The sequence below is a fragment of the Harpia harpyja genome, chromosome 17 (genome assembly GCF_026419915.1).
Source record: "Harpia harpyja isolate bHarHar1 chromosome 17, bHarHar1 primary haplotype, whole genome shotgun sequence".
Taxonomy (NCBI): domain Eukaryota; kingdom Metazoa; phylum Chordata; class Aves; order Accipitriformes; family Accipitridae; genus Harpia; species Harpia harpyja.
In genome coordinates, this window is record NC_068956.1 from 14,620,355 (window position 1) to 14,648,274 (window position 27,920).

At 39.1% G+C, this 27,920-nt stretch overlaps 1 protein-coding gene across 1 annotated transcript in view; it reads right to left on the reverse strand.

The window, feature by feature from the left end:
* Positions 1–27,920, reverse strand: part of TRPC6 (transient receptor potential cation channel subfamily C member 6) — a 113,720-nt gene that overhangs the window by 14,000 nt on the left and 71,800 nt on the right. Inside the window, exons 3-9 of the mRNA XM_052812918.1 lie at positions 20,231–20,416; positions 17,955–18,119; positions 12,576–12,789; positions 10,526–10,753; positions 6,979–7,243; positions 3,896–4,091; positions 2,061–2,264 (exon numbers count right to left, since the gene is read on the reverse strand). Of these exons, the coding sequence (XP_052668878.1) occupies positions 2,061–2,264; positions 3,896–4,091; positions 6,979–7,243; positions 10,526–10,753; positions 12,576–12,789; positions 17,955–18,119; positions 20,231–20,416 (1,458 nt within the window). The remainder of the gene's footprint in view (positions 1–2,060; positions 2,265–3,895; positions 4,092–6,978; positions 7,244–10,525; positions 10,754–12,575; positions 12,790–17,954; positions 18,120–20,230; positions 20,417–27,920) is intronic.

The following is a 27,920-nucleotide window of genomic DNA, read 5'->3' on the forward strand; positions in this document are numbered from 1 at the left end:
GTTAACAATTGCACTGTGCATCACTTGTATATTCCAATTCTTTTATTACTATTGTTGTCATTATTATCATTATTAGTTTCTCCCCTTCTGCTTTATTAAACTGTTCTTATCTCAACCCACAAGTTTTACTTTTTTTTTCTGATTCTCTCCCCACCCCACTGGGTGAGGGGGAAGTGAGCAAGCAGCTGCATGATGTAGTTGCTGGCTGGGGTTAAACCACGACAACAGGTTACAAAGGGAGAATCTGCCCAGGCAAGTGAGGGTGATGTTAGAAAAGCCAAAGCTCACCTTAAGTTGACATTTGCAAGGGCAGGAAGAAGAGCTACTCCTGCTACAATAGCAGTATAAGGCTGAACAAAGAAAATGCGGGCCTGTTGCTCAGTGGGGCAGGGGATTTAATGACACCAGACTCAGGTAATGCTGAGGGACTTGATGCCTTCTTTGTCTCAGGCTTCGCCAACAGTCTCTCAGGCCTTTGTGCTTAGTGAAGGGATTTGAGGAGAAGGAGAATGACCGGCTGTGGAGGATCAAGTCAGGGGTTACTTGAAAGAATTTGACCCAGGCAAGTCCATTGGAGCCAATGGGATGCATCCATGGGCGCTGAGAGAGCAGATGAAGTCCTTGCAAATATGCTATCATCTTTGAAAGATCATGGAGATTGGGAGAGGTCCCCAAAGGCTGGAGAAAGACAAATGTCAAACCCATCTTCAAAAAAGGTCAAAATGATGATCTGGGCAACCACAGGCCACTCAGCTTCCCTTCAGTAACTGGCAAAATAATGGATTGAGTCCTCTTGGAGCACATTTGTGGGCACATGGAAGAGAAGACTGTGACTGGGAAAAGTAAGTGTGGATTTATGAAAAGTAAAACCTGTCTGACCATCAGGATGGTTTTCTGAGATAAAATGACTGGATTTGCAGATGAGGGGAGAACTGGAGATGTCCTCTACCTTGACTTTAGCAAGGGTTTTAACACTGTATCCTAGAATATTCTTGTATCCACATTAGGATGTTACTGTCTGGATGGGTGGACAACTAGATTGGCAAAATCCTGGCTGGATGGTTGTGCTTAGAAGGTAGTATAGGGGTCTTGTCCTGGGACTTGCCCTTTTAAACATCTTTGATAAAGACCAGGTGTCAGAGGAGGTGTTGAGGCACAATCCTGTCAGACAAAGCCAAATCTGGTGAGGGCAGCTGATACACTTGAGGGCAGGGATGCCATCCAGGAGGATAGGGCTGACAGGAACCCTGTGAATTTCAATATGGACAAATGGGAAGGAATAACTCTTTCGACAACACAGGCTGGGGACTGGCTACCTGGGGAGCAGCTCTGCAGAAAAGGACTTGGCAGACAGTGAAAAAGATGTTAAAAATCTGCAGCAAGTTCAGCAGAGGATCACCAAGATGTTTGGGGCTGGAGCACTTGCCCTGTGAAGAGACACAGGGAATTTGGGCTTGTTCAGCCTGAAGCAGAGGTGGCTTCAGGCATACCTAACAGCAGCCCCCAGTGCATACGGGGAGGTCATTGAGGAGATGGAGCTGGGCTCTTCACAGTGCTGCAGGACAGGAGGATGAGACAATGGACAAATTCAAATGAGAGGCAGGAGGAAGCAACTTTTTCCCCATGAGGGACAGGCAAGCGGTGGCATATGCTGCCCAGAGAGGTTGTGCAGCCTTCATGCTTGGAGGTTTTCAAGACCTGACCGGATGAAGCCCTGAGCAACCTGGCCTGACCTCAGAGTTGACCCTGCTGTGAGCAGGAGGTTGGACCAGAGACCTCCTGAAGTCCCTCCCGGCCTGAATTATTCTCTGATTCTGTGACAAGAAGCAGGAAGAACTGTAAATTTACAATGGTATTTTTGGACTTAACTGATTACAGATGTAGACCAATATTTATATTCAAAAAATAAGTAAGAATTTCAGCGTGTACATAGTGACTGACTTCAGTATGGACTAAGTATGTTGGGAAATTCCAGAGAAAAACAGGCCAACAACAAAAATTAAGTTAAAATTGGTTTTATCTTTTAAAATTAGCAGTCAGTATACACATTATAAAATTACCTTGTTCATCTCTGCATCTTCCTGAAAGCTTTTCTTTTGGCACAGAAATGGTTTAGAAATACATTTTTTGATTCTGAGTAGGAGATACAGCAAAGATTTTGGGCTTGGCACTAAGTTGAAGGGTACTGGAAGAGTTCTCCCTTCTTCAAAGTATGAAAACCAAAGTTTAGCCCTTGCAAATTTCCATTCTACATCAGCATCATCCTGTAAAACAGAAACACATCTGTTAATACACTGTTAATACCACCTTGACTATTAAAGATGCTCTAGCTAAACTTTATGTCTGTTTTGAATGTAATTGGTGGAAGTTAATTTCAAACACATCAAGAACTTGTTCATAATCTGTGAAAACCAAATTTCAATGAATGGAACTGTTCTTATTAATCCATTTAAAATAATGCAATTACAGAAGAACAAAGTGGATTTGATTTAAACATTGGTTACTCCAAACTGAGTGCTAATAGTCTCCAATACTGGATCACAAAGACAGTCCTCTGTTTGGTGCTCTTTGTAAACACACTGATAAGAACAAAAGCTCTGACTTAAAAGCACACAATACAATGCCCAAGTTAAAGCTTCATGGCAACACTCAAATTCATCTGCTAGGGCTTGACTGAGTAGCTGCTTGCTTGGAACACTGTCATGCTCAGTAAATAAAATGGGAAAATCCTACGTTAACATAAAAAAAAAGTAAATCTCTCAATGAGACTGACAGCTTTGATTTCTTATCTTATTGGTCTCTTCTGTAGCAATTAGTCTATTATCTTTTTTGTGAAGAAGACATAGTATCAGAATTTTAAATTAAAATTATTACTTTAAACATGAAGTTAAAAAAGATGAGGTGATTCTTGCCTAATTGCTTCCACTCACTGGAATATATGATTAAATCAGGTATGCTGTCATCACCATGGTTTATGTTTAGCATTTACACTAGCCAAAACACTCACTTTATTCCTCCCTGTAAAGTTCAAGAGGGTTTTCTGCAGAGAGGACTGAATATTGCTGTAGCTGTTTTTAGAAGCTGTTTGTATCCAGTCACCATATTTTTGGATAATAGCCTGGTCTTTATTGCTCTAAACCTGATAGTTTGTTCTGTGGCCTCCTGAGTCAGAAGAATCTGAACCTCCCTAAAGAATGTGTGTTACTCTTGCTCACACTGGACAACGCTAAAGCCCCAAACCAGAACCTGGAACCAGAGCAGTGTCAAACCTGAGTCTGCTGCTCTGTGGCAAGGGCATCACCTGGGAAAGGCTGAGATGGCCTAGCTCCTGGACATCTGCTTCCTTTTTTTCCTAAACAATGATAATGATTTAACCCTTTGTTTTCCTTGGCATGCAAAAGTTCATGCTGATTTTCAGTAGCCCTGCTGAATACTTTGTCAAGTAAAGTTTTGTTCGCTGCAGAGGACTAGAGCAACAGTTGTTTAAATAAAAGAAGAAAACAGCATGCTATAGACTTGTTTGCAAGGTCAAGGTATAGGAACGAGAACATCCTTGCAGCAAGAGGGACACTACTCAAATAATAACTACAAAAGAGGCAAATGAAAGATTCACAAAGTCACACAATGTAGCCCATCCTCTTCAGGAACACAACACAGTTCAACACCAGTTTCTTAGTCCAGTCTAGTTCTTACTATTGCAAGCACATGCAGCTGGGTAATTTCCAGGTATTTTATAATAAAAATGTACAGTGAAATTAGTATTTTCTCCTAATATATTCCAAAAGCCTATGTGTTATTTTTCTTAAATAAGAGGTTACCAAGGAAATTTTCCAGGAGATTTAGACAATTAGCTATAACAGTAAATGTGATATTTCACCATAAATGGAATTTTTACCTCAATTTCCTGGAATGAACTGTTGATCATTGCGATAAGCATGTTCAGTAGGACAATGACCATGGTAACATTATAGACTCCATAAAGGACATAACCAATATTTTCAATAAATTTGTGTTTATAGTTGATGACAACTGATTTAACTTCTGAAAGTCCAAATATAGCCCAGAACAGTGTCTTGAAACTTTCTTCAACACTAAAAGGAGAAAATGAACACACGCATATGTTACTGAAGAAAAGCTTTATAATCATATTGTATAAATTGCCAGTTACCATTTTTATACAGTGTACAAATTTTTCCATTATCATAATGTAGAACTCTACCATAGTGATATTATGCAGAACAAGTAGACTATCTAATTTCATAGGTACAGGCTGTTTCATATTATGAGATTCCTAATATTTAGGACTGATTCATCTGATTCAGTTTAGGAATTATATATACATCCTCAAAAGAATATTACAATGATTCACTTGTTAACTACTTTAATCTACATGCTACATGCTTGCCGCTAATGTGAATGTAAATAACAAAAAAAATTAACCTGTAAATACTTTATTTTAATTGCACCATTAGTTCATTTAGTATGAATTATTTCACCATTAATATGACTAACATTCTGAAACTGTGAAGAAGACAGGATGTCTGACTGCAAATCAGCATTTTTCAGAAAATGACTCTCACACACCATAATCCTCCAGCTGAGTTTTCACTATTCCACAAATTCAGAGTAAACTTAATAAGCCATGGTGTGGGTATACTGATTTTTTTTTTTTTTTAGGTCAGTTGATTAAAATACATGTATTTCCTCTTAATCAGTTTATATATATATATATACATAAACATAATTCCAAACCTCTGAGGTATCTTTTCCTATCTATTTCCACCTGCAAAAAATTTTCTCTTACTTTGATGAAGAGATCTCAGTACCCCATGTCCAAAAATGCAGTAGCATTGCAAAGCACATTTTGGATTTTATTGAATTATTGTTACGAAAAAAAAGTTAAAAGAAACTTGCAATTTTTAATTGTGAATTTACTTCTCTGCTTATAATATTTTATCAGTATTCCATCTGTGAGTTGTAGTTTTAGGTACTTTACCAATTGTGTGAACTAATAATACTAAAAAAGTAGTAACAAATTTTTCCCTCTTGGCCAAGTTTGCTTCCTGGCTGAGTATACTTCGTAACAGATATAGCTTGAATATCATGACAGCGAGAAATTAAGTGGGCAAGGGCTGCAGAGCATGGAAAAGAATGACTTTCTACTCAAGTGATTTATCTTAAAATCACAGCTAGAAGTGGGAGGCAAGACAAATGTATACCAAATAACTCCTGACAGACAGAGTAAATTCAGAATTTCTATTCTTATGGCAGGAGAAGAAAAAAAGAACAGCCAAGGAAATAAAGAGTAAAAAAAAAAGGGAGGGGGGGAATATATTTTCTCCTCTCAAGATGGAATAGGTTATTGCCATTGGAAACTATGGTGAGCCAGAGCTTAAAAGAGGGATTAGATTTTTTTTTTTTTCACTATTAAGAATATACAGTTGTCTGAATTAAATTACAAGTATTTTGTAATGTGTATTACACTGTAGCGATTAGCCCGCTTCAATTGCAGATGACAGTGGCACTTGATGGAGGAACCGGCCTTGCTCCCACGTGCTGCTACGCTGCGTGGTGACTGCCCTCGCAGGCAGGATGCTGTCCTGCAGGCTGAGGGTCTGACCCAGCCTATGTCCCAAAATCCCCAAACAACCCTGGGAACAAGCCCTGTGCATGGAGTGCTATTACAGATTGCACTGCCACGTCATCTGACACATGTACAGGGCTGTGTAAGGGGTCTGAGGTACTTCTGTTTTTTTATAAGCCTCCCCAGCCTAATGCAGCCCAGGAGGCTGTTGGTCTGCTTTGCCACAAAGGCACGTTGTTGGCTCATGGTCAACTTGGTGCCCGTCAGGGCCCCCAGGTCCTTTTCTGCCAAGCTGCTTTCCAGCTGGTCAGCCCCAGTCTGTCCTGGTGCCTGAGGGTCCTCCTCCTCAGGGGCAGGACGTGACATTTCCCTGTGTCGAACTTCACGAGGTTCCTGTCAGCCCATTTCTCCAGCCTGTCAAGGTCCTTCTGAGTGGCATCACAGCCAGCTGGCCTATCAGTCACTCTTGTTCATCCATATAGGCCTCCTGACACCTTTGCTTGATATCCTGCCCATTCAGTTGGACCAATCTTGGGGGATGAAAAGGCAATTCTGAAAATCCATCAGCTTCCCTGGACTGCCCTTCTCTTCAGGGCCTTATCCCATGAGATTCTTCCCTCCCTAGACTGAATTCTGGTCTCCTGAAGTCCGGGGTTGTGGTCTTGCTATTTGCCTTGTTCTCTCTTTTCAGGAACCTGAACTCCACCGTCTCATGGTCAGCCAAGGCTGCTCCCAACCTTCACATACCCAGCCAGTTCTTCCTTCTTTGTAAAAGTCAGGTGTCACAAAGCTTCTCTCTGCATCATCTCCTCGATCACCTGTGTCAGGAAGTTACTGTCAGTGCCCTCTGGACACCTCCTGGATTGCTTGTGCCCTGCTGTATTGTCCCTCCAGCAGATATCAGAGTGTTTAAAAATCCCCATGAGGACCAGGGCCTGCAAATGTGAGGCTTCTTCCAGTTGTCTGAAGAAGGCCTCATCTACTTCATCTTCCTGATCAGGCATTCCAGAGCAGACATCCACTACAATATCACTCATGTTGGTCTGCCCTCTAATCCTGACCTATAAGCTCCCACTGGCTCATCATCTATCCCTAGGTAGAGGTACAGGCATTCTGGCTGCTCTGTCGCATAAAGGACAACTATATCTCACCTTCCCAGCCTGTCTTTCCTGATTTATCATAGTATTGTTAGGATCAAGAGCTCATCCTCTGATTTAAAATATATCCTTTAAGCACCAGAACAAGAGAGAAAATTACTACTTAATCTAAGACGAAGGAATTTAAGAGATGCAAACCTTATTAAAAAAACTAGTAAACTTAATACATATAATGCAAGCAACCAACTTTCCATAAAAACAGCCCACAATCATTACAGTTTAATCAGTTGTACTTACGTTGTGAATGCTTCATTTTGTTTTGCCCCCAGATAGTAGGAATAGAGATTAAACATGCCTATCATGAAAGCCACAAACACCATGATAAATATCACCATGAACTTGAAGATGTCTTTCACAGTTCTGCCAAGTGATATCTGCAGTGGTCCAAAGCTTTCATTAGCTGGTAAGATGTAGGCTATTCTGGAGAAACTTAATACTACCGCAATTGCATACAGGCCTTCAGATATGATCTGTGGGTCGGATGGATCCCAGTTTATTCTGGCTAGAAACAAAAGATGAGAATTTCTGTCAGTATTTCAAGATATCTGTACAGATCTATGGGAGGTCTTTTTGGAACAGCAGCTGGAGGTGAGGGAAGAAACCCCGGGCAACTCAAACAGCACTAGTCACTTCTGTTTAGCCAATTGAATTGAGCCAGGTAGCCTAAAACCATTTCACAGCTCCACTAACTGTATTGATTAGATCCCCATTGATTACAAAGGTGAGCTGTAAGATCACTGAGGTAACTTTTTGGGAGTTGAATCCCAGCCTATTAGAGAATTTAAATAAAATTCATCTTACAGTGTCAGGTGATGAAAACTGAATAAATTAAATCAAAAATGTGATTTGTTTGAGCTACCCAAAATGAACTGTTTTGATGTGGGGATCTGGAATCATTAAATGCCATCTACAACTCCAAAACTGTGGGACCAATAATGTTTCTCTACTTTTTCTATTTACTCCATCTTTTTCCTAATAGTGGAATGGTAATGGCCCTTTCCTGGCATACACCGAACACCCATTTCCATCACCTTTTCTATCATCATTTCTATCAATCTCTTCTGTTGAAGCTAATCCACTTGTGTGAATTACTTGAACGTCCTTTTGATCAACGAGTAAATGTGACACTGCTGTTTGACAGGGAACACATTCAACTGCAGAGGAGAACATTCAGGTTCAAACCTGTCCTTAAAGAAATATTTACAGAAAAGTGTCAGAATAAGAAAACCAAATCAATACCCTTCAGAATACTTCCCTGATGGAGATTAAGGCATTCTCTGGTGACGTGGGGGGCTTAAATTCAATTCACTATTGTGCTTCAGGCAAAGAGAAGAGCTTAACCTGGGATGGGTTACCTACATCCCAGGAGAGCATTGTTATCTGTATTTACACTACTGTAAAGCCAGAAAATGAAACAAATAATTCATACTGCAATGAAGGCAATCGCTGGCATTTGGAAAAATACTAATTTGAGCTGTTAACTAACACATAACGATTTAATAAAAAGTCAGTTGTTTGTACACCTTTATAATACATCCATACCCAGTGACGCTGAGCATTATTCAAAACGTCCTTATATACATCAGAAAATTATATTCTTCAAGGAACTTACTGTGATGCTAGTATACATGTACCATGACAAAGTAATGAATGACTCTGGTTTTAGGCATAACAAGGCTCAGATAGCACATATTCATTGCCTTGTTAGCTGCTGTGTGTTTCTCGCAGGTATGTGCATATTCTTTTGTTTATAGAGCTCTTCACTGTAAAGCCTACTACACACTATATTCAAATGAGAAAATGCATGGCAAAAGACTGCACATTTTCACAAAAGCAGACATACCTATGTTAGCTCTACCTCAGATTTCATGGATAACTAAAATCAAAGATGGCAGATGTTTCAGTATGGGCTAGTAGCCAGATGTCTTTTAGGTTTCCAGACAAGCCGTATTGTCACAGAAAGTTTGAGGTGGGAAGGGACCTCTCGAGGTTATCTAGTCCAACACCCCTACTCAAGCAGAGCTACATAGAGCTAGTTGCCCAGGATCATGTCCAGATGGCATGTGAATATCTTCAAGGATGGAGATTCCACCACCTCCCTGGGCAACCTGTGCCAGGGCTCGGTCATCGTCACAGTAAAAAAGTGTTTCCTGATGCTCAGAGGGAACCTCCTGTGTTTCAGTTTGTGTCCATTGCCTCTGGTCCTGTCACTGGGCACCACTGAAAAGAGCCTGGCTCTGTCCTCTTTGCACCCTCCCTCCAGGTATTTAGAGACATTGATAAGATCTTCCCTGAGCCTTCTCTTCCCCAGGCTGAACAGTCACAGCTCTTTCAGCCTTTCCTTATAGAAGAGATGCTTGAGTCCCTTCATCGTCTTTGTGGCCCTTCACAGGCCCTTCTCTCCAGTAGATCCATGTCTCCGTGGTACTGAGGAGCCCAGAACTGGTCACAGCACTCCAGCTGTGGCCTCGCCAGGGCTGAGCAGAGGGGAAGGATCACCTCCCTCCACCTGCTGGCAACGCTTTGCCTAATGCAGCCCAGGACACCATTGGCCGCCTTTGCAGCAAGGGCCCATTGCTGGCTCATGTTCAACCTGGTGTGCACCAAGTTATGTTTGCTAGCCTATGATAAAACCTGTGGCATTACATATTCACTATTAATATTATCCATGTTAGCACTACCATACATAGATGTTCTCCAAGCAGACTTCTGTGTGCATGCATACACTAAAAAATGGCTAAACTTTGCTTAAGTGCATAACAAAGTCACAACTCATGACTGATGTCAATGGAAACTGCCTTGCTAGATGATACAGTATTATATAGCATAAATAAGTTATAAGACTTGTGCTTGTCATATCCAGAAGCTGTGAACATAAACAACAGTCCCTGTTTGCAAATTCTTCAAGTGGATGTTAACTGAAAACTGAATTAATATTTAACTAGCTGCTTTTATAACTTATGTGAAATTTGTAAGTTTCCAATAAAATTTATAGGAGTACAATTTAATGGGTTTCAGAATATATATATTAATAGCTCTGCTTTTTCTACAGCCTGGGTAATGAAGAAATGCAACCTTATCAGAAATAGTATTTGAGGCATGGAATAGAGATAGAAACTGATGTAATTCAGTATCTAGAGAAAAATATCTAATAAAGGGAAAAGAGATGTGGTGCTGTTGAGAGTGAACACAAGTAAACAGAGTTTAATTTTTTCTCATTTGGGCAAAATAACTTCTACTCACTTCTCATATATGCCAAGCAAGTTTATTAACATTTTTCTCTCTCACTGGTAAAGAGAGTGGATTGAGAAATATTAAAATAATATAACAGAGTCTCTGAGCAAAGAATATATAAAAGATATATTGGTTATGTTGGCAAAGCAGGTTTAAGAAGTTCCTGCACGTCATTGCTTAGTTCTGCCCCTGCATCACGTACATCATGTTCACAGTTGCGTCAACACAAGTGTCTGCATGATAGCATTGTTTAACCGAACAGATGAAATGACCTGGATTAAAATAATCTTCAAAAAGGGTGGGCTGACAGTGGGGTTATTTTGATCTTCAATCATTTCAGTGCCTAGAACTAGGGACTGGAACAGTCCCCCAAAAGATGCATGAGCATAGCCAAGGGAACTGTGATCTAATAGTGGGCATGAGAAAGAGAAGAAGGGGTGGGAATTTCTTAAGCAGTGCATTGAGGAACTAAAGTATTGGAGACTTACTAACAGAAAACCAATTCATCTTGGCCCAAGAGGTAAATCTTAATTATGTTCAATGAACTCACCCAAGGTGTAGTATTTTATGTTGGGCTCCAATGTTGGACTTGTCAGATCTTTCATATTTGCATCAACGAAGTTCTGGGCTCTGGACGCATGCCAAAATGCCATAAACCTTGCTATGAATGAAGCTGCAAAAATTGCTAACATACCAAAATCAAGCATATTCCATAACTCAAAAAGGTATTCCTTTGGACCTTGAGACCAAATTTCTTTACATTCAGACCATATCATGCCTGTATAAGACAGAACAGAGAAAACAGTGTGTTCTTTTACCTTCATGTTTGTTTTATTTGATATTTTATTATGTATAGGATATGCTCTTGGTTGCAGAGAAACAATTTTGGTCAGTGGAAGTTTGAACACAAACTAAAATCCTTGAACCTGCCAATTCATATACATTCCAGTACTTCTTTCTCATGAGACTAGTAATAATAATCTTTCATAGTGCTTTTTCCTGTGCAACTACAACAGCTTTCAAAGAAAAAAATGTGATGTGAGTATTACCATCTATTACAGACACAGGAAGAAACGGAACGAGCAGAAATGCTCTGGCATGATCATATAGCAGTGGTAGAACTAATAGCAGAACTCACATTTTCTTATTTGCAGAGTACACTGGGTACAGTCTCTGTTACTGAAATTGCAAATGAGCATGAAAGTAAGAATCAGACCTAATGCTTCTTCAATAGGGAAAAGGTATCTGTTTGATTCCTAATTATTCTCCCTTAATAATAAAATTTAGGAGTACAGTATTAGTTATGGCATGCTTTTTATTGAGCAAATCCTTCTCCTTTTCAAGATAAAATTTATTTAATCATGAACTACATTTCTAGGATTCTAAAGAGAGTTAACAAAAAACTGTATTGGAATAACGTCACTATTTTTTGCACTTATCACATTGTCTGAAGGAACTTTCATCATTTTCAGATAAGGACAGCTATAATGTTAACTACAGTAATTAAACTCAATGCTACTGAATCAATTTTTCATAAACCGTCTTATGCATGACACTAAAATAAATAAAAATAGATTAAATTAGCAAACTAGAACTTCAAATTGGGAAATTACTATTTACTCCTTTGTTATCAGATGAAAACATTGATATTTATAGAGTATTTGAAAATCTAAGTGCCATATTATTCCTGTAATGCACAATTATATTAATTTATAAACAGCTTTAAGATGAAATAAATAAAGATTGCCAATGTCTTTTAAAGCTATAAGAATCAGCTGATGTACAAATGGCTCCAATTTCAATCACAAAGAGCAAAATATTTTAAATGCATAAGCTTTTGAATGGAAACAGATTGTACTTCGCTTGAATTTAACTCTCCCATACTACTCCCTTAACTAACAACCAGAACCTGAATCTTAAAAATATTTGGGCATCTAACCCCCATTGGAATAAATATTAGATTTGTAAATAAGAATCAGACAGCTAAAATATTTTTGAGGGTCTGAGCTCAAGTTCTGATGCTGAATAGTATTGCATCACCAAATTGAACAGGTCAGCTCAGAGTACTATTCATAGTATTCATTTCATCCCTATGTTGGGATGGAAAAATCTACCACTGAATGTTCAGGGGTCTATATTATTCTTCTATTTTGTCAATAATACATTCAGCTATACACTATTAATTCTGCAGGCATACTTGCAAAATAAGAGAATCTTAGCAGAAAGAAACAATTGAACAGAAAAAAACCTTGGCCCATGATGTGGAAATCTTTCCCCTTGGGAGCTGACAGAGCCTGACTCAAAAAAACCCCAGAAAACTGGCACACACTTTCCTTAGATATTCATAAAACTGAATCAACTGATATTCAGATGATGTAGATTTCACCTAAGTCCTTAACCTGAATGTTTGTGATTAACTAGGCACATGTGAATCCTGCTGACATCCAGTAAGAAACATGAGGCCAATGTGGGAATGCAGCCAGTTGAATAAACTCCCTTTGTTGCAATTTTTACACATAACATTAAGAGCAAAGGATTAAATTGGGTCCAGCTTCACTGAATTCATAGCAAGGCAAAGTTAAGCGAAAATTAATCTTTACCTATTACCCAAGAAATAATGAGCATCTCCATCCATGAGAAACAGGATGTTTTCATCCTAAATAGCTGTTTTACATTGCCTGTTGTTTCATTAGGTCGGAGTTTGGTGCCATCAAATCTGTCAGCTGCATTCATGACAAGCAGACCAAGAAAAATGGTGAAAGAGGCTGCATGGGCTACAAACTTCATAAATGGTCCACGCATTATCCTCCCCAGCTGCAACAGAGGTTATGAAACACAAGGATATTGCATTGCCTTCTTCCAAAACAAAAATGTATAAAAAGAACAGTAACACAGAGAAAGATATATTTCAGTAACACAGAGGAACAAATATTTGGAAAAAGTTGTATACTATCACGCCATGCTGACAGTCACCTTTAAAAGTTTCTACTTATTTGCTATTTTCAGAGGGATAATCTATCAGTTTCACCATATACGTATTTTTAACTCAGTGTTTTGAAATGATTCTGTAATTATTTGGGGGCATCTATGTCTATTATAGGTAATCAAGAGAAAAATTTATTATAGTTGTTGAATTTCTTACATGATAGTCATCTTTATGAGGCAACAAAGAAAATGAGATTTTGACACTTACTAAAAGCATTAAATTATCACCAGAAGTGAATTATGACTAAAGAATTCTGTTTCCTGGCTGACATGATACTCAGTTTAGCACAGTTATTGTGCAGTTTTCCCAACTTATTTTCTTTTTTTAAAAAAGTGATGAGGCCTCAAAAGGTTATGTTTATAGTTCTGTAGTGTCTTAGTTTCATTCCTGACTCCTTTAATAGAAATGTCCTCAACTTTGTCATGACTAAGAACAACTTTAAAATGGTTTAGTGCAACACTTAAAAAACCTAGAAGTTCCATACAAACTCACAGAAGGCTGAACTTTTAGCAATTATTTACTTTCTTTTTTAGAGTGCCTGTATTAATAGTAAAAAGCTTGTTCACTTAGTTGGCAGCTGCAGAAAAATACTTTTTTTTATTTTAGATGAAGACAGTATCTGTATCTGACAAAAATTCATTGGAAAGAATTGAAGCAAGTGTCACAGAGCTCAGCTGAAACATATAACTATCTGTGGTCTGGAAAAGGGAGGGGAAAACAGATAAGTTACTGGTATTCGTATTTTTGCTACACTCGTTTCGATATCAGTCAGAATTTTGCTGTCCTTACAGTCAGCTTTTACAGAAACATAGAATAAGAGGATGCAGCTGAGGATGTGATGGTAAGGTCTCAAATACAGATAACATTAAGAAAACTAGACAAATGTAAAAAGAAGATACTGTTAAAGGAACACTGTCAAGGTTAGCAGGCATGAAATTTGATCTTCTTTCTCCCTTATATTATTTTGCAAACCCATGGCATTCACTATGTTTCTCACTCAATAAAATTAATTTATCTTTTATTAAATAAAATATTCCATCAGCCTCTTGAGATGAACTTCAACAACCAATTTTTTTGCGTGAACTACAAAGAGAACAGGTAATCACCATAGGGAAAGATTTTATTTCAAGCTAGGAAGGAACAGTCATAAACAACACACAATAAAGCAGAGCTGGAAAATTATAAAGTACCTTGACAGTGTCCTTTTAAATGCATTATTCTTGTGTTCACAAACGAAGATAGGTTAGGAGACAGATGCCAGAAAGTGACATAGCCAGAAAAGAAGAAAAAATACTGAAGGAGGTAATGTTAATATATCCCTTGATCAAAAAATATAAAATTTAAAAGACTGAACTCCTAGCACCCCACCCCCCCACACACAGTCTTTCAAAAGAGACAGAAAAGTATTTTTTACATATATATATATAGTAAAATCTCCCTGGAAGCAGGACTGACTACGGTTGAACTGATTACACAAATGCTGGAAGTTATTATTGCATTGCCATATAACAGTGATGTAATAAAATCTTGAAATGAGAATTTTAAAATTCCGAATCTCTTTATGGAGAAGATATAGGTCAGAAAATACAAATCAGGGAAGGAAAGAATGACATGTAAAGACAAGGCCATAATCTTGCAAATTTGGACTTTTCTATAAGCTACAGTCCCTCCTTAATACACTTTCACTGTGCATTTTGACATAATAAATTCCCTCCCATTGCAGAGACCAAGGGCATGATCTTCTAAATGCTCTGAATCTCTTTCGTGATTTATGTGGTTTTGCTTTTTGTTTGGGGTTTTCTTCTGGTTTCTGATCCTCTGTGCTATGGTCTTTCGTTTGCTAGAGTTTTGGAGAGTGTTTTGTAGGTTGGTTTGGGTTAGGACAAGATATACAATAGTTACGCTGTGGATATTTGACATGTATTTGTCCGTTATATAGGGTCATCTGAAATGGCTGGGGACTGGAGTCAGTGATTCACATTATTCCTCCCTTGTGAATCTCCAGAAACAATCAGTATAGTAACATTATGGAGAATGGCATTGGTAAAGAAATGATAAAATAGGACTCCGGGTATCATATCTATCACAAAGGAGAAAAGGCCTGATAACAAAGAAGAGATAATGCATATACATTTTTAGGAAGAACAATTCCTAGCTCCTCATATACTGGACATAATGTTCAATTTCTTTTCCTCTACCACAGTGTGAAAGAGGAATGTGTGTAACCCTCAGAATATGTTTCTAGAAAGCATGTAGGGACTTATCAAGTTACTTCTTTAGAAATGCCAACCTCAGGTGGCTGGGAACAGCAAACGAAGACTCAATTTCAAATTCAGATGCCCTCATCTTGGCCAGGGGCTGACTGAATTGCTTATGAATTCATAAAGCTAAAAATCTAAATTCTATTATTAATTAGAGCTGAACAGCACACACATTAGAGATTCCTGGAGATAACTGAAAAAAGTTTTTACTCTTTCAAAATGTCATGTAATAAAATAGTATTCTAGAAGTTTTGGGTTAATTATGTCAGTAGTTACATTGAATTACCAATCAGAAATGCAGAGCAAACAGTTCACAAAACTTTAAAGTCTATCCATGTGGATTGCTGGCTGAAACTCAAATAAGAGGCAATCTTAATTCCTTTTGGCATCTGACGCTAGTGAATTCCTGCCAAATCAACAACTTTGTCCATGTATTTCTGTGAAATTTCTTCCAGATCTGAAACTCTCAATTCAGTATCTGTGATCTAAGCTCAAATTAACTTTTTCCTAAAGAGGAAATTGGTCAGCTATATGGGTAACTGACTGAGATGTTGCAAATGTCATAAAGACATTTTTGCCTTTCTCAGAGCCTGCGTTGGGTTTGCATGGCAAAGTTTTGGTAGCAGGGGGGCTACAGGGAGGGCTTCTGTGAGAAGCTGCTAGAAGCTTCCCCTATGTCCAATACAGCCAATGCCAGCCAGCTCCAAGTCGGACCTGATGCTGGCCAAGGCTGAGCCAATCAGCAACAGTGGTAGCACCTCTGGGATAACAGATCTGAGAAGGGGAAAAAGTTGCTGCAAAATTGGGCAACTTCAGCCGGCGAGAGGAGTGAGAACATGTAAGAGAAACAGCCCTGCAGACCCCCAGGTCAGTGCAGAAGGAGGGGGAGGAGGTGCTCCAGGTGCCGGAGCAGAGATTCCCCTGCAGCCCGTGGGGAAGACCATGGTGAGGCAGGCTGTCCCCCTGCAGCCCAGGGAGGTCCATGGTGGAGCAGATCTCCACCTGCAGCCTGGGGAGGACCCCACGCCGGAGCAGGTAGATGCCCAAAGAAGGCTGTGACCCATGGGAAGCCCGCGCTGGAGCAGGCTCCTGGCAGGACTGGTGAACCCATGGAGAGAGGAACCCACGCTGGAGCAGGTTTGCTGGCAGGGCTTGTGACCCCGCGGGGGACCCACGCTGGAGCAGTCTGTGCCTGAAGGACTGCAGCCCGGGGAAGGGACCTATTGCTGGAGCAGTTCATGAAGAACTGCAGCCCGTGGGAAGGACTCACATTGGAGAAGTTCATGGAGAACCGTCTCCCATGGGAGGGACCCCACGCTGGAGCAGGAGAAGAGTGAGGAGTCCTGGCCCTGAGGAGGAAGGAATGGCAGAGAAAACGTGTGATGAACTGACCCCAACCCCATTCCCTGTCCCCCTGCACCGCTCGGGGGGAGGAGGTAGAGAAAATCAGGAGTAAAGTAAAGCCCGGGCAGAAGGGGGGGGGGGCAGGGGGAAGGGGGGGAAGTGTTTAAAGATTTGGGTTTATTTCTAATTATCCTACTCTGATTTGATTGGTAATAAATTAAACTAATTTCCCCAAGTCGAGTCTGTTTTGCCCATGATGGTAATTGGTGAGCGATGTCTCCCTGTCCTTAACTCGACCCACAAGCCTTTCATTGTATTTTCTCTCCCCTGTCCAGCTGAGGAGGGGAATGATAGAGCAGCTTTGGTGGGCACCTGGCGTCTAGCCAGGGTCAACCCACCACAGAGCCATGGCATGAGAATATAAAGAATGTGTCAGAATAACTCCACTGCAAGCTGTTATTTTCACCACAAATACCATGAGTATTTTCTCTCTCTTCTGTCACTGTACCCTATAGGGCCAAACCTGGAAAAAGAATGGGTACTTTGTCTTGGTAGGAGGAGAAGAGATTTATAAAATTCCATCAATTTATACATAGAATGGACTCTGTTGATACAATCACATTCTATATTGAAGCCATCCTATCCTGAAATTAAACAGTGAACATTTTTGTCTCCAAAAAACAGAACAACCAAATTTTGAAGTATGAGTGAAGCACAAGGTAAGAAATGGCAACTGGTCAAAATGGTGGATTAGATTTTACATTTGCAGAATATAATGAAATAAAAAGTATCCAACATATAAATCACATGATGAGACGATTAAATAGCGACAGAGGAAGTGAAACCTTAAAGGATGTTTTCCCTTGAACCTTGACTATAATATCTACTCTGAAATAGCTTTTTTAGAATGTACAATGGTTCAAAATTACTTTAAGATCCAATAAATCATTGAAAAAAGAAAACGACAAATAGATAAATCACTGCTATAGCTGAAAACCAATTACTGAAGTATATTGAATCTCAAGGCGTGTTTTAAGACAAAAGTATTCATAAAAATCCTAGTCACTATACAGAAAAGTGAAAATTATATAACTGATTTTTATTGTCCAGACTGAAAGAAATGAAAAATATGGCAAAACAAAAAAGGCCCACCTTTCTCCTCTCAGAGAACAATAAATAAAACCCACAAAGACCTCAGTCCTCTCTTTCAACCTTCCTCTTCCCCAGGAATCATTGTATGTGCACAGGATTCGACCTGCTAAAATCATGGATGTATTATTTAAGCATGTCAGTAATTTATACTCATGCTTCACCTTTGCCAGACAGGAATCTACATACAGATGATACGCGAGTTAATAAAATGCCATTACAAGATTTCACAGACTGACCTTACTGCAAGGAGCAATCCAGTAAGCCATTGAAAGGAACGGCAGTCCTACCGCAACAGCAAGAACAACCAGAAACTTCACTGCCATGGTCTGCTGCCGTAAACCTGACAAATTCTCATACCATATTGAGAGAAGTTGTTGCTGGCAGTTTGGGTGTGCTACAAACTGTAACAAAAAGAAGCAGCACAAAAATAATATTGCTATCAGAATATCTTTTATTAAAATAACAGCTATATGAAGCGCATTAAGAATGTTGGAATAGCAACAACTCAGCTTATATTCAAAGGAGCATTAACAAGGGTATAAGAAAAAGGTTTTTGATGAGCAAAGTCTCTGAGCATACAGGCATGCTGCTATCAGCAACAATAAATCCTTTAGTTTAAAAAACTATCATTTTATTGACACTGTGTTCCATCACAAACAATTAATTTCCACCTAAGGGTAGTTAAACATAAACTTTATCTGGGCAAACTCTACTAGTTTCTGACATTTATAATTTTCAAGTTACTACTTCAGAAATTCCAAAACTTTCTGTTCTGCAAAGGATGATAGTCTTTAGTTATGAAAGAAAGAATATGCCATATTTTCACATGCTAACATGGAAAATGCCATTTTTTTCAGCTGGCATAAGAAAACAGCTGTCACTTTTGCAGAAAATCAGCTAAGGACTATTTATAACTAGGTTCTGGAATCTCTTGGACAAACTCTGCGAAACCAAGAAGTTTAGCCCGTAACCCTCTTTTCCGTCAAAACCTCTGGAGAGTATAAGAAGCATCTTACAAAGGTAGATAATAATTAACAGTGGAGTCTTGTGCACTGTCAATTTTTAAGTCTAGTCCTGGAAATACAATTAAAAATTTAACTGAATCTAGTATTTTTTTTCTAGAATAGTTCTCTATATTTAAAGCATGACTGGCTGAAGGTGCAAGAAATGTCTTTATTCAGGCAAGAGAAAGTGTTGAAGGAAGTTCACATCGAAGGAAGGATTAAGACTCAAATACTATAAAGGACAAGGTCAATGTGATATCTTCTCTTCAAAAGTTGATTCAGCTCTCTTTAGTGACTGTAGCTTGCCAAGTGTTTTGCATGTTTTTGTTTGTATGCTGGAAGGTGCTCTTCAGTCAAAACGGTTTTCTTCTCTTCCCTTCATGAACACATAAATACTCCTCACATATAAATGTTTTAGGTGTCCCCCAGAGATGTGAACGCAATTTTTTTAAAAAATCCGCAAATCTTCCCTGATAAATTAGGTATGTATATTCAGTCCATACTGGATTTTTAAGAGTCCTGATTCCCTATCTTTTGGGTTTTTTGGTTAAAATAAGATATTTTTTATTTTCACAGTGTTGATCTGATCCATTTCATTATGTAGGAAAAGTTTTATCAAAGGTCTTGCTGCTCTGTCAGGAGATAGCTCTACTTTAGGCTAACCTGCCTTTGAAGTATATTCCTGAGCTGTCTTCTTGATCTTCGGTTGTACAAACTTCATCACACAAATAATTTCTCCCTGGTTCACGCACATGTCACCTAGAACTTTAAAACCTATATTATCCGGGAGAAGTTTTCTGGGTGATTCAAAGGTCTTGGTGCAGCTACTAACTCAGCTGGTTTCAATGAGCTCTTTTCAGATGCAGACCAGAGTATTAAACTGACAGTAGAAATGAAAGTAAGCCAAAGAAGGGGTGGTAACTCCTGTATTCGACACTGGCTGGAGCCTGCTGTTCTTCAGAAATGAGAACCACAGTACTATTACTCCTAGATTGTGTCTCCGATCCTCTAGACAGACAAATACATGTTTTCTGAGAGGCATGCAGTTTCACTGAGTTTCTCAACTTCCCGAGTAAGACACAACAGCTTGACAAAAATGTGTATCAATATTTGTTATCATGCAGTGCACAGGACTGCTGTGCAATGCTCTGGTTTTTATTAAATCTTACACTTCTCCAGGCTGCAGAAGTAGTGCAAATTTCTTCCATCTTTTTTTAAAAATAGATTAAAACTAAAACCAAGTAAATATCTACAAATTTTGCATATAGCTACACTTTTTTTTAGAGCCATTTACTCTCATACTCACTGTGACCAGTATCCACCCTGAATATCTGCTTCTTGTTTATATCGCAAGCTATCTGGGGAAGGATTCTTTTGTTTGTAAAATACACTGTGCAGAAGGGTCCAAATGTTCATTTAAGTGTCATAGGCTACCAAAACATAAACATTTAATAATAGCACAATTTAATACCACTATCATGACATGTCTGATCAACATAATTGCTTACTTTTTTAACTTCATACTTAATGGCGAGTTTTAAGCGGCTAAGGCTGGGGCGACCATGTTCTCCATTGTTATGGCTCATCTCTACATCACCATTCAAAATAGCTTCCACTTCTTCTGTATTTCTGCACAAATCAAGGAGTCCAACTACAAAATCCTTGCATTGCATAGACAATTTCTTGTAATCATTCTAGAAAAGAAAAGAAGAAAGTACACAACTTGCTGTTTAGACTTAACACAGGAGAAATAGTTCTACATCCCAGCTACACATCTGTAGGCATCAACAGTTTGTTTGCATCTTGTTATGTTTTTTTCTGGTAGATTAACAGCACTTTGTTATCAGGCATCTACTTCCCCTGAATGTTCAAACAGTAGGATTCATCTCACCTTGGTTACCTTGGACATCTACATTATCAATTTTTACACCTGAGTAACTTCTCTAGACTTGCTTTAGAGCCAATTGAAAGTAAAAAACCACTTTCAGAAATATTGTATGACATATTTTAATGACTATTTCAAGTTGAGATGAATAGCACAGAGAAAATTTTTCTATTCACTGACTGTCACAGAAGTCTAGATAACTAGCTCAGATGTAGAAAGTCACACTGTAGAGATCTCAATTAGACGAGTATCCTACAGAGAACACATCTAAACAAGTTCCCAACCTTCTTGAGAATTACATAAATATATTGAATTACTCTTGTAAATCTTATCTTTCTCATTTTCGAACATCTCTTTTAGCTTGAAAACACAAGATTTGATTGCTGTTATCCAGCAACAGCATCAGCAGTGCTACAGATAGCATGGTGATACCACACCTCTAACTTAAACTCAATGCTCTCTAGCTCAAATATCTCAGGACAGACTTCACCATGTGAGCCAAAATGTTGATCTACAACTGCAGGTTCAGTTGCTTATTGCTTTAACTACCAAATATTCTTCTCAGTCACTGTTTTCCAAAAGGTGTAAGTCAAAACAGAAAAAGATATTTTGATCATTGCAATTCACAGTTAGTTAAGCACTCCTTACTTGCAGCTGTGTTTGGGTCATAAAAGATGAATATAGCTACACCGATAGGGAGTTAGATGGATATAGATATAGATGTATACCTAAAGCTAAAATATATGTACAGATATATTGCCCCTGGCCTAGATCTTACAAGAGATTTACTCATATGTGTGTCATAAAATTCTGGTATTTTTGTGATCTCTGCTAACTTTAATGTCTTAAAAAGATGAAATTACTGTAGAATTTTCCCCAAACAAAAGAATGAAAAAAACTTCAACGACCCCACACCATACAGGACTGCTCAAGAAGTCTCTATTTCATGTTCAAAGTAACCATCTATGAATGCTTTTATTACAGTGACACATTTCCCCCTCTTCTGGTCTGTTCTTCATAGCATTCCTCCTTCTCCCACTCTTAGTCTCTGTTTAGTCCCTTCTTTTTAATTACTTTCTTCATACTAACTGCCATCTAATGTACACCCTGGAAGAGAAACTGTTATTTTGATTATACAGAATACCCTAATTTATTTGCCAAGGGTGTACTTCATCCATGTTTGTGCTTTATTACCCACAATACCACAATACCAGTTGATTACTTGGATATATTAAGGGATTGCATCCAAATTTTACATTTCACTTTACTTAGATGGATGCAAACATTCATAGACAAATAGTTATAGACACTATTGTATGTCTACATAAAACTGCTAGTGATTTATTTTTTTAATAATGTAACATAAGCAAGATAGCTCAGATCTGTTATAAAAGAGAAAGGAACTTTAGTGTCATTTCTCTACAAAGACAACAGAAGCTAAATACCAAAACTAACCATTTCAGGACATGCTGTATAATTTATTATTGTATTATTTATTTTCCCTCTCTTCAGAAGAATAACAAGAGAGATTAACCAAAATCCTGACTTCTTGGTACTACAGAAAGACAGTTTTTGAGAGTAATACATCACCTTCTGTTTAGCTTTCATTTTTGTAGCAGCAGCTAAGACAAGATTCAGTATTCAATCATTTTAACACATAAATGTCCTCTTCAAAATGAAAAGTAGACATCTGAGTTTCACAGACAAAGGAAAATCATAGTCACCCTATGCACCCTTGTACAATTAGGTACCACGAGCTGTTCTGAACTGATATCTGACCCTTGAACATCAAATGAAAAAAGGAGTAATTTTCAACAAATTTAGGAACAAAATATTTTGGCCTTCAAAAATAACTATTACAAAATATTGTTATATATTTGTAATATATTGGTATGTGCATATTTTCTGTTAGCAGATACATATATACATGCATACTCACACACACTCTTCATCAGTATTTTCCAGCTCTGGTGACTGAGACATGACATGGGTTTTCAAAACAGTATGTGAGGAGACCATTACTCCATGGTGGAGTCCAATGCCTTTGGGTAGTCTCAAAATAAAAATCATGCATGATAATTTATTCTAATGAAGAATATGATTTTTTTCTGAGTGTAGTCCTATTTACCAAAACGAATACTGAACGAGCACTTTTTAAAATAGCCAGGTACCCTCATTCATGCTTTGCAGAATTATCCCTTCTGAATATAGGTTTATACATGGTATCACAGTATATATTAGCACCCAGTAAATTAATCCATAAACTCCATCAGTTTATTTTCTCATTTGCAAATGCAATAAACCAGCTTCCCCTCCTGTGAAATACTGCCACAGCTGTAATCAGTGGTGGTTCCTAAACTGGAATGTCCTCAGCAGTCAGGTTACAGCAAACGAGCTTTGGGGAATTGAGCGGTGCCCAGCATCACCACCTCCACCCCAGCTGCAGCACAAGATGGTAGTAACACAGCAGAGTGAGCTGAAGGCAATGCACATCCCTGCTCCAGTTCAGTTTGCTGTCTTGAGATGTATTCCCTTATGAAGAATTTATCCTTTCAGGGAAGGTTATGGAGGACAGATGGGATGATAATGTCTTAAACCGCTACGTGAAGATTTGTCAGGGTCTGAACACAGGGCAGGTAGCTCTAGTCACACAACTTTGTTTCTGAGAAATCAGGTGTGTTAACTTGCAGAGACTACTGCACAGGCTGCCTTTTGTCCCTTGTCTCCTTGGTCCATTTAAATGTGTAGTGACAGCAAAAATGATTAATACACTCTTCTCATGTCTCAGTGTCTCTCTGTCACACATGCACAGAAAGTTTCCCCTCCCCCAGAGTCTCACAAGTCTCTTGTCATTAATGTGAGCCAAGGGAACATGGTAATTTGTTTGACTTATTTTTGAAAATGGCCAAAGGCACACGGATAACTCCATGAGTTCTCCTTTACTGCAAATTGTAAACTTAATGAATTAAAAAAGCAGTCCTGGGAGACTTGGGAAGGTAGTTAGCAATTAAATTACAGTTGGAGGCTCTAAAAAGAATCAGCCCTTAATTCTGAAATAAAGCATGCGTGTGCTTTATTTTACACATGTGACATTGGTTCAGGGCTCCTCAGCAGTTTAGGAAAAAAACAATTTTGCTAAAATTTGCCACACCAAGGATGATGGGGCAGCACTGGCTGCTCCCACCCTGAGAACGGAGGGTGATGATTTGGGGTGAGCGCTGGGGGGGATGAGGAAGCAGGGGAACAAGATGCTGGTGGCAGAGGAATGACAGGAGGGGTAGGGGTGACAGTGGCTGCCGCTGAGAGGGGTCACCTGCCCTTTCTGGTAGGAGCAGCCATAGACTGTCTTGGTGTCCCAGGTAAGGGAGCAAGCAGGCCACAGTCATTCTGAAAACCTCAGCTGACTATGATTTGCCTTACCTCTGACCGTGTAAGCAGGAGAGCATGGCCAGGAGAGGACAGCATCACCACAGCCATTTCTCCCAGAAGAAAGGGGCCTTCTCCAGGCAGGCTCCTGGGACCAGCACAGGCTCCTGCTGTCCCCCAGAGTGTGCCCGGGATGAAAATGCTCTCAGGACGGAGGCTGACGCTGAACCCCACAGATGAGATGGAGCAGTGCTCCAGACCACATCCTGGCCCTGCTTAGGGAACTGTAGAGGCCAAGACCAGAAACACAGGTACTGCTACACGAGGATTCCGGATTTCAAAGTGCCTTGCGAATATAAGTGGGACCTAAATGTTCGATTTAGGCATCTTAGTAGGTAGGTAAACACATAATTCCCCTTACAAAGGTGGCTCTTACTCCTTCAGTGCCTCAGTTCTTCTTCTCTAAAAGGTGGTGTTACCTTTTCTTTAAGAGAGCTGACAATAGCCGTAATGAAGACTGGGATTTGGTTTCTGTAATGGGGATTGTGTAAATGAAAACAAACAGAAAATCAGACTTTGAGGTGATAAATTGAATTTTGCTTCTCATCAGAAAAGCAAACTCAGATGACCTTATTAGGGGTATTAATTTACAGCAAACAGTAACATACCTATGTTTAATTTAAAAATACATTTTCCACTCCATCCCATTAAACAATAAAACAGTCTGTTACCATTATAGCTGCAATGGACTTTGTACTAAATGCAAATCGTATCCATTTTGAACAGCACTGGGCCACAGCTGTCCCTCTCAAAACTCCAGGCCACATCTCTGCAGGACAACATTTGTCAGATATCATCTACATCCTTAGGGACATAGTAGAGATATTAGCTCTAAGGTTGGCAAACAATTTAGGTGACAGAAAATATGAGCACAATCCCCCAAAATAAAAATATTATATATAATATCAAACCTTGTAAAGCTGCACACTTAGCCATGTCATAAAAAGCTAAATTAAATGGCATTCAGAAAATCCTGAAGATCTCAGAATTACTCAGGAAGTCTGAATTAGCTGTTTGCTTGGTACAGAAATATTGCTACACTGTGCTTGACACATCTGTCCAGTTAGTCTTCCTTCAGAAGTCATCTACCTTTTTCTGGTTTTACTCCCAATAAAGAATGATCCTCCAAAACACTTGTAAAAACAATACCTGCAACCAAATGCAACAGGCGTGTAATGCTAGATGATACCACTACAGAGGTTTGAAGCAAAGAAAGGAGTTTACTCCAGAGGATAGTGGTTTCTGCTGATTATGGCATTTCCTATTTTGTGTGAATCACAGTTCCATGGTCAGTGTTATCTCTAACGTTAACTGATGGTGTAAGACGGGAGAGAGAAGTAATTTATAAGATAGTCATGAAACAACTAGCATCACAGTTGAGGATTAACCCCTTCCATTGCCTCTGAGGAAGACCTGGGAATTACCTGTGGTGCTGTAGGCACCCACTAGGGAGCTCCCCTGCAACAATACCCCATCAGCACTATAAAACAGGTGACTTAAAATAGTGTATTACCAGAAAGTTCAATTTTCATTTAGGTAAGGTTTGAAATACTTTAAACAGCTCAGGCAAACCCTAGGTGGAGCTAAAGCTTTGCCATGTCCAGCTAATCTCTGTGCTAAAAATATACTTTTTTTGATTACACTAACATGTGTAACACATTTTTATGAAAACCACATTTTTATGCAGGGACTATACCATCCGGATAATTGTAGCAAATTCCTGAAATAAAGCGAGGGTAACAATTTTTAGATAAATTGCTGCAAGTAGGGATATGAGCTTGCAGGAGCACAAAGAAGCCCAGACTCAGTAAAGATGACAGCGTCCATTTCCTGCAACTTGTACACACAACCTTTGTACTGCATGCACTGAACCTAAGCCTGGTACTTCTCAGTCAAGCCCCCAGCTGGTCTAGATATGGTAAATGTTATCATTTATCAATAGTGTAAATGTTAACTCTTGTCAATGCACGTATAAATGTACTCTGTGGTCTTTAATATTTATCCAAAATGACCACATGATTTTAGTACCTACAAAAACATTCCCCAAAGACCTTATGTTGCCAACTGCCTGCTCCTGGTGTAACCTTAAATTAAGGGAGAGTTAAATTTCTGTGTTGCCTTGTGCTCCTGATCCTCATTGCTCCTATTCACCTTCACTCTACTCTAAAGAGTATGTATGTCCCCAGCAGACCTTGGCTGATTAACACCCAGCAACATGGAGCTGCTCTGTCTCTTGTCTAGCCTCCTGTTTCTGCTGTGGGACAGTATCTCAAAATCTCTGTTGCAATTCTTTATACAACACTACACTAGAAGTGGAGCTCTAATTTTAGAGAAGGCACAGAGACAAAAGAGAAACTAAAAAAACAGAAGTCACTCAGAGATGAGCCAGGTCACGCCGAGGAAGGATCTTCACACAGCACTTCAGGGGAAGCTGCAGAAGCTTGCTCTCTGAACCAGCCCACCTTTCCTCACCTGTGTGTTCCATTCCCTGCCCTGGTGGCAGCAGGGGCAAATACTGCACTCCCAGTTCATCTCACCGGTTGTGTACTGCAGCATACATTTGAAGGACACTTCTTGCTGACTGTTCCAGATGATGATTTTATTTATCTTTATAATAATCTTAGCTTGTGTCGCTCCAACTGCGGTAAACGGAGCTATACAGTCCCTACAAATGAGACATGCTATTTATCTCAACATAGCTGTGAACTTAACAGGCTGCATTTATGGTGTATGAAAAATGTTTTTCTGTTCTGTTCTAAATTTACTCCCCTTTAAGTTAATCAAGTGCTTTTGTTCACATCTTCAGCAGCTGCTAAAGAGAAAGAAACAAGAGTATGTGGTTAAAATACTCTTCTCTGAACTGTACATGAAAGCAGTGGATGAAATATCAGATTTCTGCTAGGGACTTCATGGGGCAGACATCCATCCTCTGCATTAAGCTGAAATGCTCTTCCCAACATTTTGTCTTATTGATACAAAATAAAAATTCTCCTCTGCTCCTACTCCAGCTGTTTAGCTGCTGTTTTTAAGATCCCCTTACACATTCCTCCTCCTTCTTTTCCCTCTCCAAGAAATATTTCAGCTTCTTTCAACAGACTGGTGCCACAAAGATACACCTATAAGCACTAGTCAGGAGTAATTCATTCAGAATTGCAGCATGTCAGCTCAGGTTGGCTGAGCAGAAACAGGTTCACGGCCTTGCGAACTGTGTCACTGCTAAGAAGATTAACATTAAATATTGATCATGGCAACTTCAAACTCTTCCTAACACAATGTTGGAAATTATTCTATTACTGCTTTGGAAGGGGTTTGATCTCCTGCTAGTGAACTCTACGTATCTTGCTCTGTCACAGTAGTTATCATATAGTAGCATCTGCTTTCAACAGGGTCCCATAAAGTAAACCCAGTCCAAGGGATTTTAGCTAATCTAAGTCATAATTAATACTGCCAATGTTTGCACAAGGCCTGTCTTTGCATTTACTCAGAGCAGAAAGCTTACATTCTTACTGTCTTAAGACAAATAAACCGTGGTAAATGTTTTTGTAGGTTGTGCACCATTGTATCTACATAACAAAAAAAAACCCCAAACCCAAAGAACACTCATGCTTCAAGGATCTAAGGGGCCTTGAATCTCGGGGTCTCAACTATTAATTTTTTTTTCAAAATCATGCATTTGTGAAACATTAAAAATTCTATATAACACTGAAAAATTGTTTAACTTCACAGAGTTCACATATAACTAAGTACAAATAAGTAAAAAAGAGGAACAGGTGAGTAGAAATACCAGAGAAAAGCAGTACATTAAAAAAAGAAAAAGAAGGACATTATTTAGAGTCCTCTTTGTGAATAAATGCAAAACTTTACAAGGAGTGAGAAAGCTTTCAGTC